Source organism: Sphaeramia orbicularis, chromosome 14, assembly GCF_902148855.1.
Source record: "Sphaeramia orbicularis chromosome 14, fSphaOr1.1, whole genome shotgun sequence".
NCBI classification, from domain to species: domain Eukaryota; kingdom Metazoa; phylum Chordata; class Actinopteri; order Kurtiformes; family Apogonidae; genus Sphaeramia; species Sphaeramia orbicularis.
Genome location: NC_043970.1, coordinates 44,347,159 through 44,368,492, shown reverse-complemented (window position 1 = coordinate 44,368,492; position 21,334 = coordinate 44,347,159). Strand labels below are relative to the sequence as shown.

The window sequence follows — 21,334 nt, the reverse complement described above, 5'->3', positions numbered from 1 at the left end:
ATGCAGGTCCAAGTGTCCTTCACACACTGAGGACCAGGACCTGGACTGGTTAGACCGGACCTCCAGTCTGCCTGAACACACACTGGACCCATGGACCAGTCTGACAGAGTCTGTGGACACAGATGGAAGAAGACTGGAATAAAACTAGAGTCTGAAGTGGACTCCAAGGGACTCTAGTGGACTGGAGTAGACCAGGGCATGGGGGCTTGGACTATATAGTGGATTTTATTGGACTGTAGTGGACTCACATTCATATGTGTTTGCTTCTTCTGTGTGACATGATGTTCATCAGCTACTTGTTTGGACATGGATATTATTGACTGATTGATTGATTGTATTGATCAATTTGTGTGAGTTCACATTAAATCTCAGTTGAAGTCATGGACCAACCAGGATCTGAGAGTCCACAGAGCCTGGAGCCCATAGTGACAGTGTAAGGGTTAGGGTTCAGTGTTAATGCTCTTACCTGAACAACTCAGCTCCAGGAATGCAGAGAGAACTGTATCAGATCTAAAACAGTCCCTCAGTGCAGATTCATCACAGTCTGATCTGATCCTCCAGTTATCTATAACTGAACCAGTGTCTCTGCGTCTCACTGAAACAGCAGATCCACAGTCCAGTTCTGCACAAACTCTGTTTCCTAACTTCCTGTGCCAGTAATACCCATTCACTGGTTTCCAGTTTCCATCCTGTTGTTTCATCTCCAGGTCACCATGACAACGACTGGCTCCTCCCACCAACCTGAAGAGGACAGACTCTGTAGAAGTAAGACAGACCAGTGAGAGTCCAGTCCAGAACCACAACACACCACCTGGACCACACTGACTGGATTATTAAGCGCATATGGTTTCCATGTCTGAACATTGTTTTCAGTCCCACTGGTATATTTTCTGTGTACAAACGGACTCAGTTCATCCATCATTCAGTCAGTCAGTGAATTGAATGGGTCAGTCTGGTCCTGTTTGTCAGTGTTTCCTTCAGTTGTGGATCTTTAAAGCCACAGTTGTCCAAATTTCAGGAACAGGAGCTGAGCGTGCTCAGTGGAGCTTCTGTAAACCCATCATTCCTGAATCCTCTGCATTGGCTCCAGTTTGTTCAGATGAAAACCACCTGAACCAGGATATTCAGCTTGAACCCATTTCACATCCCTCCTTCATACATTTCTTACCTGTTGAAGTGGTGTTGTTTTCAGGCAGAAGCCCTGCAGGAAAAACACAAAGGACAGCCATGAAAATAGGACAATATTCTGATTAGAAATAAAACACGTTCACTTTAGGAACCAAACAGGAAACTGACTTTTACAAATGTCATCTAAATACCAAACCAGCACATGTGACACAGATGAAGGTTCAAATACAAATATAGGACATGATTGAACAGCAGGAGATGAACAACGACAAGATGAAACCAACACATTTAGGTTGATCAGTATCAGTCAAACTGCAGGAATCATGAATGAATCGACTGAAATCGACCCAGACTGAAATAAACTGATTATTGTTCAGTTTTTGTTTGATGGTTGAATTAAAAAACATTAATCCAGAGCTGATCTGTAGTTATTAAACTCATATATTAATAACTTGAATCCAAAATGTGGAGTTGAACAGGTTCTGTCAGTGGATTGTGTAACAGCAGTTGATGGACAGACTGTGGAACCAATCAGAGAGCTGGGATCTGCAGTTGCTGTGACAAACAGGAAGTGAAGCAGTAAAGTTGGTTGACACTGAGGTTGGTGGTAGGCATGGGCGGGGCTGGGCTCAGCCCACCCATTTGTCCATATTGCCCCCCCCATCGAAAGTTAAGGGAAAACATTAATCCAACAGACTGCACTACTATTGAGTCTTATTTGTGATTGGGTGGACAGCCTACAGCCCGCCCTATTCCGTCAGTGATTGGTTGTCATTATTGTTTTGTATTTCCTGAGCACTTCATTCGCTCATACAGCAGCTCACTGTCTGTGGTCCATTTCCGAGCTGGGGGGTGGGACACCCTCCTCGGTCTGAAGCCCCCCCTAAAATATTCTTAAACCCCCCTAAATAATTTGGTGCTTTTTTATTAATTTTTTCAACAAAAAAGTTCCGACAAATTCAATAAAATGTGTCCAGAACATGAGTTTAAATCAATAATCCTATAACCTGTCATTATTCACTTAAATCTGATCATAAATCTGTCCGTTTCCCTTCACTTCATAGTTTAAGGTACCAAGCCCCTTCAGTGCGTCCTTATCCGGTCCATTCCACTTGTCCATATAGAGTACGCCCACATCACTGAAAATCCAGTCCACATTTTCACTGCAACCTGGCTTGCTCCTGTCTACCTTTGTAGCACACAGAGTTGACTACAGTAGCATGAGGAGAAGAACAGGAATGGATCTACCAAAGGGTTTCAAGACGGTAAGTACTCATCAGTGCTAGTAGTAACAGTTATCTCCACCCCTCGTGAACAGCAGAAAGTCCCATGAACCAAGCGCTCCCTGTTGGACAAATACAAACATGGACAGTAAAAACCCTGCCCACTCCATCCACAGAGCCCCCCCCACACACACACACACACACACACAGGGGGCAGCGTGGTGGAGCATAGCCCAGCTGAGGAACAGAACCCAGAGGCAGAGCAGCTGAACACTGCCTAAAGTTTTTTTGCCTCTGTGTTCCTTCGTACAGTTGGAGACCTCCTGCGCTCAGCACTGCCAGGTGTTACACAGCGGCGGCAGGGGACCACCACACCCCTTCAGAACACCCTAGGGTTTTCATAAAAGCATAGATAACAAGAATGGTGATAATCCAACCATGATCTATGTATAAGTTCCACTGATCCAATCCCATCACTATATTAGCCGTTTGACCAGATGAAAGTCTAATATCAATTTAAACCTATGATTTATAATATTAAATATTAAGGATGAACAATGATCAGTTTTTCTCCAAAATGAGTGAATGTAAATGTGGCTCAGCTGACCACAGCTGTCTATTCTATTGTGTCTCAGCTTTTTTGGCCTATTAGGGGATAAAAGACCATATTGAACTGTAGGTTATTTTTGTCCTAATTGTAAAAGCCTATACCTTCTAAATGGGATTTAATATGTATTGAGACATAACTACCTTCCTCCATGCCATGGACTGCACATAATTCCATATCATATTTACACAGTACTATAATCCCTTATAGAAGGTAAAGGCTTTTAGAAATAGGACAAAAATAGCTTAACATCCAATATGGTCTTTTATCCCTTAATAGGCCTAGGGGTTAAGGAGACCGAAACATAAAAAGGCAACCAATGGATAGAACTCCCAAAATAACACCAACACAGAGTCAGGGTGCCCAGCAACACAAGGGGGACAATAACTAAACTAAAACCAGACAAGCTGGGTCACCCACCTCTAAACTACAAATGTAACTAAACAGACGGTGACATGTCCAAGTGTCAACTGAACCGGGCTGTGGCTGGTCGGAGAGCGAGCAGACGACAGCGAGCAAGAGAGAGAGCGAGGGACCCGCTTCCAGCTTTTAAGAACTTGTGCCATCAGGTCCAGCCAATCAACAAAACAGCTTTGTTCCTGTCGCCGTCACTGAGCTCAATAAGAAATAGTGACATTGCACTTTATTAACTTATTTTAGTGATTTATCCTATTTCTTTGCTCTGTTTATTATTATTGTGACTTCAAATTTTTAAATTTTATGTTCCTATCCTGGTTTTTATCCCAGACTGTTTTTATCTTCTCTGGGTTTTTATTGTGTTCTATTGCATCTTGTTTTTATTTATTTGATCTTATTTATTTTATTCTTTTACTTATCCATGCTGCTATACTGATGAATGGTGGAACACTGAACACTTTTTGTCCTGTCTTGACACTTGATCAACTACCTGCCGAACAGATTCAATGTATGTCTAGTTGTAATGCCAAAAGCGATCACTTTGTCTGCAAAACAAATCGACCCACAGGTATAAATAAAGTAACCTTGAACCTTAAACCTTGAATCAGAGCCTGAAGAGACACAATAGTTTACAAGAAAAGCACTCGGAGAGCGCAGACCTCCGCCAAGACAGATCTGCCCCCCTGATCACCACCAAAATTTAATCATTTCTTCCTTGTGCCAGTATCAACATTTCCGGAAAATTTCCTGAAAATCCATCAATAACTTTTTGAGTTATCTTGCTAACAAACAAACAAACACGCCCGCATGCAAACACACAAAGCAAAGCAATCACAATACCTCCTGGTGGAGGAAATGAGAGAGAATAAGGCTGGAGTGTACACGTGGTGCACGTAACAGGTCCGAACCAGCGCTCAGGTACCAAACACCAGTACTTTTCACTGAGTCTACATCCAACAAACACAACTGTATTAGAACTTCGACAGTAACTGGAAGAGAAACACAAACCAAACATCCAATCACACACTGACAAATACTGAACAGGCGTCGATAAAGCACAGTCACCGTTAAACATCCCACATCCAAACATGAGCTGCTGTGGTTCATCACCACTCAAAACAACATCCCATCATCACTCTGTCTAATGTGACAAACACATGAAACAGACCAAGTGACCAACAGTAGTCCCACTCTATCCAGTGGAGACGCTGGAATGCATCAGTCTGTCCACAGTGTGGTGGATTCAAAGCCTGTTGTCCATCCAAGCACACACACACACACACACACACACACACTCACACTCTGTTAGCGTCCCAGACTTCAGTCTCATCTATCCTGTTGCTACCTGGAATGTTCATGGACAGGAACATCAGGATATAGACGGTGTGGTCCATGTCCAGTCAGATGGTCTTCTCTTCTCGGTGCTGTCCTCTTCACTGTCTCTGTCTTTGCTCAGGGCTCCAGTCTGGTCCTCCTTCATTCTTATCTCCTCATCGATGCTTCGGCTGCTCAGTGTCACAGTCGACCTCAAACATTTCATCACATCAGACGTGTTCAGAGTTCAGCCCAAAAACTGTCCTGATGAATGTGACGCAGCTCGAACACCACAACCAGTCACTGACAGTTTAAAGTTAGTTCCAAAAGAACCAAGCAACAGGACGAAGCACCAACAGCAACAGCAGCAGCAACAGTCTAATCCACTAAATGTGGAGTCTGTGTTCGACACCAGGGAAACCAGTGAAACTAAAGGAGCAATGAGCAGTCACTTTAAACCAGGGGGGGCCACATGGAGCCTAATATGATCTGAGGTGGGCTGGACCAGGAAAATACTGTAAATAATAGGATAAGAACTGATAAATAATGTCAACTCCAATGTTTCTCGATGTTTTTAAGTGAAAATAGCAAAATTCCTTAATGAAAATGTTTACATGTATGAACTGTACTTAATCATAACATGAACAAATATGAACAACCCGAAAGTTCTTCCGAAAAATATTTGCAATTTTGACAATATTACGCCTTAGTTTATCATATATACATGTGCATCACAACTTACAGATCACAGTGGATCTTCAAATACACAAAACGTTTAATAACAGGCAGAATATTGGTACAATTCCACATACTTCAGACATTTTTGTTCAGGTTATTCACATTTTTTGTAAAAGGCTAGTCTGTAATATGAATAAATTGTTCATATCTTTTTGCTCAAATATTTATCTCTGTTACTTAGGGGTTAATTTTAAACGCTGTACTGCTCACTCAGTCAGAGTTGCTTTTAACAATGCATTCCATATTATGCATGGTTTTTATCATAGCTGTAGTGCTAGTGGTATGCTCTGTTTTAAAAATGTTCGCTCTTACTATGAGATGTTACGGAAAGCAATTTTGAATTTTATACTGCGTTTAAGTCACTCTAGAAATGTTGTGATTTTTACAATTGTTACCTATGACTTTCATGCTGATTCTACACTTGTTAAATACTGGCATCAGCATCTTTATACTTGTTACTGAAGATAGGGTGTGTGCATGTGTGTTGTTTTTTATATTTATAACCCTTTTTATTATATATATTTTTTAATGTTCATTATACTCTATGGACTGTAATTATTTACATGTCTGATACAAATAAATAAATGAAAATGAAAAAATGAAATAAATGTAAATGTAAACATTTGTGGACTGACAAGAACTTGATAAGAACTAACTGAACTGGAACAGAGTGACCCCACTGGAGTCTCTTATATTTGCACACACATTCCACAATTATTACACAGTTCATGCACCCCCCGTACCCACATTGTCCCATTCACGTCTGCTGTCGGCCTTTATGTTCACGCTGTCCCTCAATTTCCCTACAAATCCATGAAAAAATTCCAGCATGTGTCCACGTGTAATGTGTGAAACTGTATGATGTCTTATATTTGTGCTTTGCATTATCTTCTGTTCTTCACTGTAATTTCCGAAGGATTTGTGTTGGGCGCTTGGGCACGCTGCGACCGGCAGTGAGTGAAAGCCTACTGCAAACAAATCTACCTGAACACAGGGAAAACATGGTTTTCATTATTTATAAGTTATTATGATAGTATTTTACTGGTCTGACCCACTTTAGATTGAATTGACTTAAAATAAATTTAACATCCTTGATTGTTAATTTCTTCAGTGTAATTTTTGCATTTCACAAATTCCTCCCAGGGGCCAGACTGGAGCCTTTAGCGGGCCGGTTTCGCCCCCGGGCTGCATGTTTGACACCTGTGCTTTAAACAGTCACCAAGATCATGGGTGTCCTTAGACCTGGGCACTCGGGGCTCAAGCCCTGGATGTTTTGTCAGTAGCCCCAGATCTCTGAGCACACCGTTTTTATTACCTCCCCCACCCCCACCCCCTGAAGGGGAGGCAAGGGGTGTTGTTTTGGCTCGATTGATTTCTGTGTGTCTTTGTTAACACTCTAGCAGAAAAACTACAAGTTGAATTCATACCAAATTGGGTTTAATGATTGACAGTGACCCAAAATAAATGTCATTACATTTAGGGAAAAATAGGTCAAAGTTTAAATTTTTTTAGGATTTGGTTGTTTTTTTTTAATCTTTTTTTTCCCCTGTTTACCTATATTGGGCAAAATTTCACATGTCTGTAGCAGAAAAACTATTGGTTGACTTCACACCAAATTGGGTTTAATGATTGTCAGTCACCCCAAAATAAATGTCATTATTAACTGGCTCCATCAGCTGATCTGGACAGTTCACATTATTTTCATAAATGTGTGTCTGTACAAATAGAATGCAGATTCTGAAAACCATAACTGTACGTCAGACCTCCATGTTTGTTTTCATCAACACCCGCCATCTCTGATTGACCCCGCCCCTGACTTTTCTGTCCAATGCCAGCACAGTTTGTCATATGTGTCCTTCTGTTTACAAAGTTCGGTCCATGAGCAAAAAGTGGAATAAGAATGTGATCGAACCACAGGAAAAAAAATAAAGTCCACATTCGATCTGAACCAAATAAGTGGAACCAAAGGACGGTCCAGTTGTGAAGACAGCCTAATGTTCATTTTCTTACATTTAGATGTGATTAAAGGTCCTTTGTGACACTTTTGGTGTGTGTTTCTGCAGTTCGTCCCATTAATGACAGTGTTATTAATATTCACATGCAGATGAACGTGCAGAGATGTGAGCAGCACAGCCACAACTTCTACATGTCCAAGGAGATCAGAGCTGATTCAGTTGATGAATATGTGTTGAGGGTTCAGTGGAGAAAACACACGAAGGACGTGGTGGAGCTCAACATGGGTCCGTTTAACGCAGGCTCATTGTACAACATGTTCATCCACCAGAAGGCATCCATGAGTGTTTTAGAATGACTTGTGTGTGTTAATGAGTTCATGGTGAATGTGTGTGCGTTGGTATAAACCAAGGGTCTCAAACCCATTTTCTTTCAGGTTCCACATTCAGCCAGATTTGATCTCCAGTGGGCCGGACCAGTAAAATAATAGCATAATAACCTATAAATAATGACAACTCCAAATTTTTGTCTTTGTTTTAGTGCAAAAAAACCCCACGAAATTATGAAAATATTTACTTTTATAAACTATCCAAACAAAAAAGATGTGAATAACCTGAAAAAACTGAAATTTCTTAAGAAAAATAAGTGCAATTTTAACAATATTATGCCTCAGCTTATCATTTCTACATATGTATTATGGATCAGATCTACAAAGACACTAAGCACTTAGTAACAGGCAGAAAATTGTTAAAATTGTGCTTTATTTTCTTTAGGCATTTCAGGTTGTTCATATTTGTTCAGGTTATTTACATTTTATTGTTAAAGGATAGTTTGTAAATGTAAATATTTTCATAATTTAAATATATTTTTTGCACTAAAACAAAGACAAATATTTGAAGTTGTCATAATTTACATAGTGGCATAGTGTAATATTATTTTTTTTCACATCAAACCGAGAAGAAAATATGGAGTCATTATTTTTCGTAGTTTATTCTGCTATTATTATTTGACTGTAGATCATATTGGTCTGTATGTGGAACCTGAACTAAAAATGACTTCCACAGCCGTGACTGTGGAATTTTTGCACTTTGCAAATTCATCCTATGGGCCGCACTGGAACCTTTGGTGGGACACATTTGGCCCCCGGGCCGCATGTTTGAGACCCCTGGTCTAAAGTGTCAACACAGACACAGATCCTGTTCCCATCATCAGTGTCTTTGAAAGAATGGGAACCTTCGCACTCTGGAAAACCACCACTGATGCACAAATGGACAATCAGCCGCTCAGTCTCATTCATCAGTTCTGTTTTTCTACGTGTTCACTGCATACGTGACTTCAGCCTCGTCCACAGGCCGCCGCCGCTACTGCTGCTTCTGTGGTTTCCTTTGGCTTTCGCTGCAGTGCATTGTGGGACACGTTGTCCTGGGCTGTATGAGCTGGACCTCAGTCCCAGGAGTCGGTGCAGTCGATAGGACTTTCACCTGCTGAACTTGTGTCTGGATTCAACCTCCCTTTGGACCTCTGAGCTGCTGATCAGGAACAACGACAACAACAAACGACAACAACAACAACTCTCCTGAATGGATGCGCTGTTTGACCCACACTCATCACTTCTCTGATCTGTATCATAGGATGGAAAGACTTGAACCCATCCCACAGTGGGTTCCTGTGGTTCCTGGTTGCTATGGTGACCACAGTCAGAGATGTAAACTGTGCTGTTGTATGCTGTTATCGTGCCTCATGATGCTTGTGGGAACAGAGAGACAGGAAGTGTGTCATGATAAAAATCAGCTCAACTTTAATTCATGGTTCTGGGTCTAGATTCAGTTCAGTCACTGAGTTTAACCCTTTCATGCATCAACTATGAATAAAAAATTTAATTGATTTTATTACTCAAAATTAGGCTAAAGTTCAAATGCACTTGAATGTTTTAAAAATATGGTTTTAATCAGAAGATATTTAAGCTCCTCAGACTCAGGAAAGGACAAGTTTGGGCTTTTTTTTAATTCAATAATTGCCGATATTGGAAACATCATGATGCAACAGTTTTTTCAGATAAGTTTTTTCATATTTTTATGGAATGTCCTTTGCAGTGCACAGTTTTTTCAGGGGTTTGTTTTTTATACAGCTGTGAAACTTCTTGTCCAATCATGGACAGTAAACCCATAACTGGGTGTGATGCTGCGTTCAAGGCAGGTTTTTGAGCCTGTAAGTCACAACTTCAAGCCACGACTCACGACTTTGTAGTGTTCCAGGCAAGTCACGTCAAACTGCCTGAGCGCAAGTGTTGCTCCCCTGGGTGGCGGTCCAGGAGGAGGCAACATATAAGTGTGAAGACAACACACCTGTGATAGAAGTCTGTGATAGAACATAGACAGGGCACACGTTTCGTGCTATTACTTCACATGAAGGATATTTATTGTTCTTCACAAATCATTCAAATGATCACATTGACTGACTAATGTTACTATCAGTGTCCATAGCCTCTGTCTTACTGTCCAATCACATTACTGTCAAGTAAAATACAATCATGTTCCTTTAACACAATATTTCAATATAACATGAACTGTATGCATTTACCTTTTTAACAAATAACTTTTATCGTCATATGAATTACTGTTTTTAAATCTCTTTTAAATGTAGATAGGTTTTAACTTCTTCAAATATTCATATTTTTAACAATAAACCATGAATTAATATTTAAACTAGTCATTTTAGGCATTATTATAAGTGTACAGTAGATAGCATTGTTCTTAACAATGGCATGAACATGACTACTGTGTATTTAATACAGTTTCACAATAGCATTACTAGTATATGGTAATAAACCGATTATATGCACATGGGAGGGGGGGGATTTTATGCATATCTCTGGCTAACAAATGTATATGCAGATACCTAAAGAAAAATTGCAAAGTTTTATATTTTTGATGCATTCTGACATGCAGCGAACAGGATTTGAACCTGCGACTGGCGAAGTTGTTATTGTCTGCATGAACATGTGACCTGACCTTTATCATGTGACTGAGAATATAATATAGTTTAATATAAACCAATATTTATTCATATGGAGTGATACTTTTACATACAAACCTGCTTTTTACATACGTTTGTCATTTTAAATGATTTGAAATTATTCATCAATCACTACAATAATAATTTTTTAGGTACTGTTTTTATTGTATTTAATTTTCTCCAATAAACATGGTCAAACAATAATTCAAACTTTTTACATTCATTCATTCATCATCTGAACCCACTCTATCCTTAAAACTATTTACAGTCATTAATAAAAAATTGTTGCATTGTTTAATGTCACTATGCATGACAAACATTACTTTCGCACAGAAGATGAATAAAATAAGCACAGTTAAAACACTTAATTTAAAAAAAGACAACTATTTACAATAACCTCCTCAGACGAGACATCCAATCACATACTATGCGTATACAGAATACAGGGTACCTGGAACATACCTGGAATATAACATACCTGTACCATAGTATACAGAATACAGGGTACCTAGAACATATATAACATACCTGTACCATAGTCTGATCATTGACACTGACTGGTGCAGAATACACAATTGTATGGGGATGCCAGATAAACAATCACTGTATATACATAAGCAATATACCTTATTTATAGCCAACTTTTACCTTAAATAGCAAAGCAGACCAGATCTCAAAGAATTAGTAAATTGCTAATCTGATAACTGCCTGAAGTTAGCGTTTACGTCTTGTTAACCATCTAATTTTTTCATTTATTCATTTAACTTCCTGCTACAGCGCTCCTCCAACATTTCTCTGCCCTGATTGGTGAAATGTTGGAAATATTGGAAGAAAGGGGATAATGGGCCTCGGTGATGCGTGGGTTCGAATCCCACTTCTGACGACACTTTCACAGACCTTCAGTCCGTTCTTCATCTGCTGGTAGAATCTGGTCCCAGGTCCGTCATTCATCTACTTCACAGCATCCTCCTATTTTAAAAAAAATGTAATTTAATTTTTTTATTATTTCAAATTATACATTTGCATAAACATGTACTTACACATAAGGAACCACAAACCACACAGACACTATATATATATATATATATATATATATATATATATATATATATATATATATATATATATATATATATATATGTGTGTGTGTGTGTGTGTGTGTGTGTGTGTGTGTGTGTGTGTGTATAATAACAAACAAATTATGCAACAAACCTACACTTAACTTAGACTGAAATTGTTGTGGTATTTGTTTGAATGTCTGTCTTATTTGATTTGTATTTTATGGACACTAAAAAAAATTTTATCAGAAAAACATCTGCAGGTACCACCTGTACTGGCAGATAAGGAATATATGATTGACTGTATTGCATTCACAACTTAGTGGAATTATTCAGTGAAGTGGTGTTCAACAAATAACCACAAGATGGCAGTAAAATGTCAACAAGAGCGACACCTACTGTAAAACCCACGAAGAAGAAGTAGTGGGAGTCTGGGAGAAGGCGACGAAGAAGAATAATGACGAGAATGCTAGACGAAAAATAGAGGGGACAGTACACTGTTTAGTGAACGTTAAGTTAACGCCGTTACCTCTTATTATTACTAGTGAAAATAGCTGCATTAAATCTGCTAAACCATGACAGAGCCCCAGTCAGCGCTGTTACTCAGGAGACAGCTTGCAGGTAAATAAAGCGTCATGTTAACTAGTGCTCATCGCCAAGCTAATGCTGGCATTTGCGCTAACGCAGCCGTTAGCTGTTATTCAAAGGATGGTGCTGGCGCAAACTGTTTTCTTGAACCTTCTGCACTAACCTTTAAGCACCTGACAAATGCATTAAAGGAAAATTACAACAGTTGATCTGAACAGATGTGAAGATCGTTTTGAGTACAACTAGGTGTCTGTATTCTGTTGTATGATCAACTTCAGTGGACGTTTATTTCGACGTTTCAGCTGAAAGCCGCTGTCAGACTCTTCTCGGCTTTCTGGTCTGTAGCTAGGTTAGCTCACATCAGCTAGCATAGCCCCTATGTGTTTACAAATATTTTCACGGACATAACGTGGTGGTGATTGAAGGCAGTTACATTTATTTCAAAATGTTCAAGCTCAGTTACAAAAGATGAACTGTTATCCTCCACTAACCTCATTAATGGTACATTTGTTACCATTTTTAGCTTTGTTGCTAAATCTGTAGGTTTACGTTAGCCCAGTACACCCATTAATAACACCTAGCGCTAATTATAAAGCTAGCTGATATTATTCTTGTATTTCCTCTTTCGCCTTTTTATCAGAGTCAACTGACAGTTAAATTTAACCACCCTGATACTGTCCAGTTTCCAAAAGCAGCCAAGTTGAATCATGTACCGTTATGGCTCAATAACACCACCATTAAATCCAGGGTTTGGACTGAACAACACACTGTCATCGTGAATTTCTCATGCAAACCTATTCACCGTGACCTGAGTCCTTTTAAAATTCACAGATGTTTTCGTAAAACTTGCAGATTTTTAACTCAAACTGAACTCTCTGAACTTAAGATGAAATTGCCTGATATGGTTTGCATTTCACCGTTGTTTATTCCTCAATTTATTTATTTATTTATTAACGAAACATGAGCTAATAATGTCTCCATCACGGGCTAATTGACGTCACTGTGGATATGATATCAAGATATGGTTTAATACTCAGAATTTGATCAAATTTGCTTGTTTAATTACTTTCATAATATCACAGCAAACAATGAAGCAGATTATTGTCTGAGCAAGTGTAGCTTCTGTTGAATTGTACCTTTATGGTTCCATGTTGCTGAAAGTAATATATAATAAGAAAGTTGTCAGAGGTTGTAACTGTGTTCAGGAAAGATATTCATGGTGGATTAGTAGAAACAAACACTACTGATGGGGATGGGGTGAAATCTACTTACAAAATTGTTTCATAATTCCATAAATAGTTGCGGGGAATTGGATAAATATGAAATTATTTATTTTTTAGATTTTATAAATGAGGGAAAGGAAGAATCTTAATTGTCTCAGTTATAGGTACATGAACATAAATGGTCTATATATCTATCATGTATCCACTGTATTCTCTGAAACATTTCAGCTCTTTCTGGTCCATATTTTCTGGTTTTATTTAAATATTGTGTGAAATAGTTCTGTAAACTGAAGAACAGTCAGAACTACCACAGCATCAGAGATAAGGAGTTGAAGGCATTTCCAGTTACAACACTTTTTCAACAGAACCATTACCTGATCTGTCAGGTTTATAAAACCATTCTCCTGAAGTCGCAGTCAATTATTCTGTAATTAATTACTACAAACTGTGTTCAGATGGGAGTTGAAGTGTAATATTCTGTTTATGTGCATGGCTTCCAAATGTACAGGCCTGTATTTTCATGCCACTTGGAGTCCTGACTCAGTCCCTGAGAAAGGCCTCTTCAGACAAGGATGACATTGTCTGTGTGGTGGTCTTTAGAAAACACCACATCAGTCCAGTCTAAATACTGTAGGAAACATAATATGAGCCGCTGCTAAAACGACTTACCTTCACGTTTGTTTTTCATATGTAGAGCTGAACAAAAACCCAGTGGAGGGGTTCTCAGCAGGCCTGATTGAGGATAATGATCTGTACAGATGGGAAGTCCTTATCATCGGGCCTCCAGACACACTGTAGTAAGTCTGATGCTTCGTTATGTGTGGGACAAAACAGGGAGGGCTTTATGATTCTGTATGAGCTGAGCAATGCACACATTAATGACATTTTATGGTTTTAACTCATGTTATTTTTTTTCTATGTCCTTTTCTTATTCATAGTGAAGGTGGCGTTTTTAAAGCTCATCTGACATTTCCCAAAGACTATCCGCTCAGGCCGCCAAAAATGAAATTTATCACAGATATTTGGCATCCTAATGGTAGGTACAGACCAAAGGGTACTTGTTCACATTGCATTATTTTCTTTTTTTACATGTTTGTTGAGCATTTTGTGAAATGAAGGATAGCAGATAGAAAAGACCCTGATGTAAATGAGAACAGATGAAGGTCTGACATGGATGAAGAGTCAAAAGAGTCCAACCAGGACTGTTGTTGCTAATGATCAGTCCAGTTCATTCCTTAGTCACTATGTTAAAATAAATGCAAAATTTGGTTTTGTTTCTTTATTTATACCATGAAAGACATTATTTCTGTATTGAAGGCTTTCTAGTAGTAATGCAATTTTTGTTGTGTTACATGGTTAATAAAAACTAAAATTAAAATGTATTTTATTTGTTGATTTTGTCAATTTACAGGTTGTTATCAAACCAAAGCCTGTTGGTGGCAGTATTATGCAGCTTTAATGTAAATCTGCAGCTTCTTGCATCAACAAGGATCATCACAAAATAGAGGAAAATACCTGAATAAAAACTTACAGTCAGGTAGTTTGTGGCTGAATGTTCAAGTCATTTGCTCTCTTCATACTCAAGGGAATTTGAGGGATTTGGAAGAAAGAAAGAGGTTGGATTTCCCTGTTCAGGTCCCTCAAGGCTCCTCAGTGACATATCAGTTCAAAGCAAAGGCCAATACAGTCGTCATAAACATGTCATAAGAAACATGTAAGATCAACTTCCACCACAGGAGATGTTCCAGTGAGTTTGTTTCTATAAATTCATGATTCTTCATATTCTTTTCCAGTTGACAAGAACGGAGACGTATGTATTTCTATTTTGCACGAGCCTGGGGAGGATAAGTATGGCTATGAGAAACCGGAGGAGCGCTGGCTACCCATCCACACCGTGGAAACCATCATGATTAGTGTTATCTCTATGCTGGCAGACCCCAACGGCGACTCACCAGCCAACGTGGATGCAGCGGTAAGTTTGTGTTTAACTTGAATGAAACGTTTCTGTTCCAAACATTTTAATGCTGCGACACGTGACTAATGTTCAGTAGAATCTGCTGGTTTGTGTTGGAGACGCAGTGAATTTTGGGTTAAAATGTTCTTATTCCAGTTGGTGTTGCCTGAGGTTGAGGGCTGTGGGGGAGGATGTGTCACTGAGGGACTTTATCTTCACCTGTATCATCTCTGTTCTGCTTCCACATGTACACGCTGAAACCAAGCAGAGAAACTAGTGCCACTGCAAACATCTCAAATGAAGTGGACTTTTTGTGTGTTTGGGGTCAAAGCATTGATCTTATTATACAAGGTGTTCATAAATTCTTGGTGCAATTTAACACATTTATTACAACAGCAAATGAATAAACATATCTGTGGAAATTATTGCAAAATGAAAAGTAGATATTAAAGGTTTTTTTTTGCCTCATTTAATCCACCTCGATATTAGGGATGTCCCGATCCAATCTACAGATCAGTATCAGCTGCCGATCTGGCATTTTTTTAGAAGATTGGAATCGGATTGGATTTAGTCATGAGATCAGGCCAATCCGGACCCGGTTCTGGAGCGGGGGTAAACACACATCCTGCTCCCTCAAATTAAAGTTTCCGAAGGTTGGGAAAAGGAAAATTAGCTGCACAACAGTGGGAGGCTTAGAGGAATTAGTAAAACGTCTATAGGTTTCACTTTGACTGTAAGGTCTGGTAGAGATGCGTGAGTCGGGCCCACGAGGCTTTTGTGGAATTATTTGACCCAACCCAACCCGCCCCGCAAATAAACTGACATGCTTATGACCCGCCCCTACCTAACCCACGAGTAACCCACTGATCCGTGCATCACTAACGTATGGTGCAAAACACACCCCCATATAATACCCGGACGGACCTGTCCATAGATGCACTGCAGCAGTGGCAAACATACGACCCACGGGCCAAAACCAACCTAACAAAGGTTCTAGTTTGTCCCACAGTGTGAATTTGGAAAGCGCAAAAATTATACTAAAGTTATTAAGAGTCAGAGGTGTCATTGTTGTTTTTGTTCAGGTTCCACATTCAGACCAACTGGGATCTACAGTAAAATAATAGTAGAATAACCTATAAATAATGACTCCAAATTTAAATCAAAATTTTATCGTAAAAAGTTGGAATCGGATCGGTATCAGATCGGTATCGGCAAAACTAATCCTAAAAAAAATCCGGATCAGGACATCACTACTCTGTATGGGACCATTAGGTGTATGAAACCCATCCAGATGCTACTGGATTTGTTTCCATGTTGTCTGCATCTGTGTGTGTGTCTGTATCTGTTGTCTCTATCTGTTGTCTGTGTCTGTTGTCTGTGTCTGTATCTGTTGTCTGTATCTGTATCTGTTGTCTGTATCTGTGTCTGTATCTGTTGTCTGTATCTGCGTCTTTATCTGTTGTCTGTATCTGTGTCTGTATCTGTTGTTTGTATCATATCCTCATCAATGACATCAGTGATCTTTGGCTTCAGGTCGTTGATGTCCGGTGTCTTTGTTCTATCCACCATATCTTTAACGTAACCCATTGTGCGTTTTAATAAACCACCATACACATGGTGCCTTTTCTTGAGGAGTAACCCTTTTTTTTTACGGGTTTATTTAACAGAACTTATTTCATCAACAGGGTACATGAAATACACAAATATGATGTGATTAAAAATGTCTAAAGCCACTCAGGACACAGAAAAAATCTGATCAACATGTTTCATCAATTGCATTTGTCAAACATTATTTAAACTGTAAAGAGACTTTGGACACCTTGTATTTTTACAGATGCTATAATAACTGTAAAGTTCATGGCCCATAAAAGCTCTACAGATACATAATAATTAAAGAACTCCAACGTTCCTCTGTCTATAGAATAGAATAGAACAGCCTTTATTGTCATTGTGCTACTCCAGTCAGTGCAACAATATTAACAAATCACCAGTATGATAGAAATAAGAACAGAGTGAATATAAAATGACAAAAACTAAAAATAAAATAGAAAATAGAATAGAAATTTTCCAAAGTAACATAAGAATAGAGCGAAGTAGAATAAAAAATTAAACTGGACAAAATATGAATAGACCCAGTATTTACAGCATTAACAGCATGTGACAGTATATACAGGGTGGGGAAGCAAAATTTACAATGAACATTTAGTTGTTTTTTCTCAGCAGGCACTACGTCAATTGTTTTGAAACCAAACTTATATTGATGTCATAATCATACCTAACACTATTATCCATACCTTTTCAGAAACTTTTGCCCATATGAGTAATCAGGAAAGCAAACGTCACAGAGTGTGTGATTTGCTGAATGCGCTCGTCACAGCAAAGGAGATTTCAAAAATAGTTGGAGTGTCCATGAAGACTGTTTATAATGTAAAGAAGAGAATGACTATGAGCAAAACTATTACGAGAAAGTCTGGAAGTGGAGGAAGCAACAAAAAACATGCCAAAGCTTTTATTAAAGCTTCAAATCCAAAATCCTAATGGATCCAACCAAATCCATGAGAAAAATGGCAATTGAACTTGAGGTAGACAACAAGGCTGTTAGAAATGCAGTAAAATATGATTTGAAGTTAAAATCTTACACAAGAACACCAAAACACTTGTTGACAACAGCAACAAATCCAACTTTAGCAATTTTTGGGAATCATGTTTATGGCCGCCTTCTAGCCCAGATCTAAACCCTCTGGATTATGCTATTTGGGGCGTTTTAGAACATGCTACCAATAGAACATCACACAGCAATGTCGACTTTCTTAAAGATACTATTAAAGAAGAATGGGAGAAGTTGTCACCCGAATATTTGAGGAACACTTGCGCAAGTTTCAGGAAGCGTGTGAAGGCAGTTATTGAGAAAGAAGGAGGACACATAGAATAAAAACATTTTCTATTATGTACATTTTCTTGTGGCAAATAAATTCTCATGACTTTCAATAAACTAATTGGTCATACATTGTCTTTCAATCCCTGCCTCAAAATATTGTAAATTTTGCTTCCCCACCCTGTGTGTATATATATATATATATATATATATATATATATATATATATATATATATATATATATATATATATATATATACACACACACACACACACACACACACACACATATATATATATATATATATATATATATATATGTATATGTATATATATATATATATATATATATATATATATATATATATATATATATGTATATATATATATATATATATATATATGTATATATATATATATATATATATATATATATATATATATATATATATATATATGTGTGTGTGTGTGTGTGTGTCACAGTAGAGATTGAAATCCAGTAGGATTCGTAATCCTACTAGGACAGACTGGAATTTTAGTTTGTCCTAGGACAAACTGAAATCCTACAAGAAATTAGGATCTGAAGATTAACCCTAACCCTAACCCCCCTCTCCCCAACCCTGCCTAACCCTAACCCCTAACCCCTAACCCCTAACCCCTAACCCTAACCCTAGGACAGATAGGATTTCAGTTTGTCCTAGGACAAACATGTGTGTGTATATATATATATATATATATATATATATATATATATATATATATATATATATATATATATATATACACGGGGTGGGGAAGCAAAATTTACAATATTTTGAGGCAGGGATTGAAAGACAGTGTATGACCAATTAGTTTATTGAAAGTCATGAGAATTTATTTGCCACAAGAAAATTTAAATAATTGAAAATGTTTTTATTCTATGTGTCCTCCTTCTTTCTCAATAACTGCCTTCACACGCTTCCTGAAACTTGCGCAAGTGTTCCTCAAATATTCGGGTGACAACTTCTCCCATTCTTCTTTAATAGTATCTTCCAGACTTTCTCGTAATAGTTTTGCTCATAGTCATTCTCTTCTTTACATTATAAACAGTCTTTATGGACACTCCAACTATTTTTGAAATCTCCTTTGGTGTGACGAGTGCATTCAGCAAATCACACACTCTTTGACGTTTGCTTTCCTGATTACTCATATGGGCAAAAGTTTCTGAAAAGGTATGGATAATAGTATTAGGTATGATTATGACATCAATATATGTTTGGTTTCAAAACAATTGATGTAGTGCCTGCTGAGAAAAAACAATTAAATGTTCATTGTAAATTTTGCTTCCCCACCCAGTATATATATATAAAAATGAGTGATATTATCGGTATGTATTAACCTGTGAATAACAGTGTGTATATTTATGAACCATATGTATATTTATTAATGACTTTTGGTTTGTCTTTGCAGAAAGAGTGGCGGGAGGACAGACACGGCGCATTCAAAAGAAAAGTTGCCCGTTGTGTACGAAAAAGCCAAGAGACTGCATTTGAGTGATGTTTAGCGAGGATCTAGTTTCATGTTTTCAGGGTGAGTATGAGGAAGACGGAATGTCTTTACAGCTGATGTCACATGTTTAGAAATGACTCTGTAGCATCAGTGAAATTCAACTGAAATACAGTTAAAGTCCGAACAAAGCTGGGCGATGAGGCCAAAAATGTTCTGACAATAAAGATATCAATTGATGTCAATGATTCTCATGATAAACGTCTATTTTTCTTTTGGAGTTTAAAGGTTGATTTTTGGTCCTCAGTCAGAGATGAAGAATCTAGACCAGGGGTGTCAAACTGATCTGAAAAAGGCCGGACCAGTAAAATAATAACGGAATAATCTAGAAATAATGACAAAACATTTTGGTCTTTGTTTTAGTGCAAAAAACTCTCATCAATTGTGAAAATATTCATGTTTACAAAGTACCCTTTCACAAAAAAAAAACCCAAACTTGAAAAGCAGACCTCCACCAAGGCAGATCACCCCCCCCCATCACCACCATAATGTAATCATTTGTTCCTTGTGCCAGTATCAACATTTCCTGAAAATTTCATCAAAATCCTTCCATACCTTTTTGAGTTATCTTGCTAACAGACAAACAGACAAACAATTAACTACTCTATTCTATACTATTCTATTCTATTCTATTCAGTTCCGTTCTATTCTGTTCTGTCCTGTCCTTTTTCGTTCCGTTCCGTCCCATTCTATTCTATTCTATTCTATTCTATTCTATTCTATTCTATTCTATTCTATTCTATCCTATTCTACTTTGTCCTATTCTATTCTGTTCCGTTCCGTTCCGTTCCATCCCATTCTATTCTATTCTATTCTATTCTATTCTATTCTATTCTAATCTATTCTGTTCAATCTTCAGTGGATTTCCAGTTGATCTTTTCCCTGTTACTGCTTCATTTCTAGGTGTGACTCGTTTATTCGTCGTTATGGTTTTTCTTTCAGTCGTACGTGTTTGCCATCTCCTCCTCTCTCACCGTCTCCGTGTTTGTGTTCCTTCTCCTCAGGTCTCAAATTGAAAATCAACACGGCACTGTCTCCTGCACTCTTCCACCCTGTGGCCAGACTCATCCTCCTCTGTCTCGTGGACGGACCGGACTGGCCTCTGTAGGCTGCAATAGAACCTAACAGTGACTACCAAGGCTGACAGAAAATGACCAAGCAAGTGCCAAGTCAAAAAGAAAAAAACACACACCAACAACCGACAAAATGATGACAACAACAACAGGAAAATAAAAAAAAAAAAACAGAAGACGATTCACAGTTTTTCAAGTCTATGAACTGCTTCAACATTCAGGAAGATATTGTAAAGACATGTAAATAGCACAGACTAAACTGGATAATATATAAGCTCCCTTTCATCCATTAAGACATTTAGACCAAATGAATAGCGCTGGTTTGTTTTTGTCCGTTCACCCCTTCTCTCTCTCCCGGCTCCAGCGTCTTTAGTTTTAGGTCTTAAATAGAAGGAGGAGACATAGTGATGCTGTCGGAGGAACGTCACCAGAGCTGGATATGATTCAAGCAGGACGCCGATGATGTGGCCCATGAAGGGTCAATGTTGGAGTACCGCCATATTTGAAAACACAGCATCTGTTTGGGTGGGTGTGGGGGAGGGGGGTTGTGTGGACGTGTGGGGGGGGGGGGGGTGTCTTTTAACACTCTTAGAACTCGACATAACTTGTACCTGAAAGGTTT

The 21,334-nt window shown here is 38.3% G+C and overlaps 1 protein-coding gene across 2 annotated transcripts; it reads left to right on the top strand.

Moving 5' to 3' along the window:
- Nucleotides 1-11,872: 11,872 nt before the first annotated feature.
- Nucleotides 11,873-20,917, top strand: ube2g1a (ubiquitin-conjugating enzyme E2G 1a (UBC7 homolog, yeast)). 2 transcript variants are annotated; one of them, XM_030155004.1, is made up of 6 exons: nt 11,873-12,074; nt 13,959-14,061; nt 14,208-14,300; nt 15,058-15,236; nt 19,544-19,663; nt 20,644-20,917. In XM_030155004.1, the coding sequence occupies exons 2-5, from the start codon at nt 14,010-14,012 to the stop codon at nt 19,628-19,630; spliced, it is 411 nt and encodes a 136-aa protein (XP_030010864.1). In that variant the 5' UTR covers nt 11,873-12,074; nt 13,959-14,009; the 3' UTR covers nt 19,631-19,663; nt 20,644-20,917. The 2 variants fall into 2 exon arrangements, with proteins under 2 accessions (XP_030010864.1, XP_030010863.1); XM_030155003.1 differs by having other exon boundaries at nt 14,203-14,300.
- Nucleotides 20,918-21,334: the final 417 nt, after the last annotated feature.

Excerpts from the sequence above, each read along its gene's own strand:
- ube2g1a (XM_030155003.1), top strand. The coding sequence starts at position 12,029 with ATGACAGAGCCCCAGTCAGCGCTGTTACTCAGGAGACAGCTTGCAG. Across the intron at positions 14,062-14,202 it reads GGGCCTCCAGACACACTGTA|TGAAGGTGGCGTTTTTAAAG; the intron begins GTAAGTCTGATG and ends TCTTATTCATAG. Across the intron at positions 14,301-15,057 it reads AGATATTTGGCATCCTAATG|TTGACAAGAACGGAGACGTA; the intron begins GTAGGTACAGAC and ends ATTCTTTTCCAG.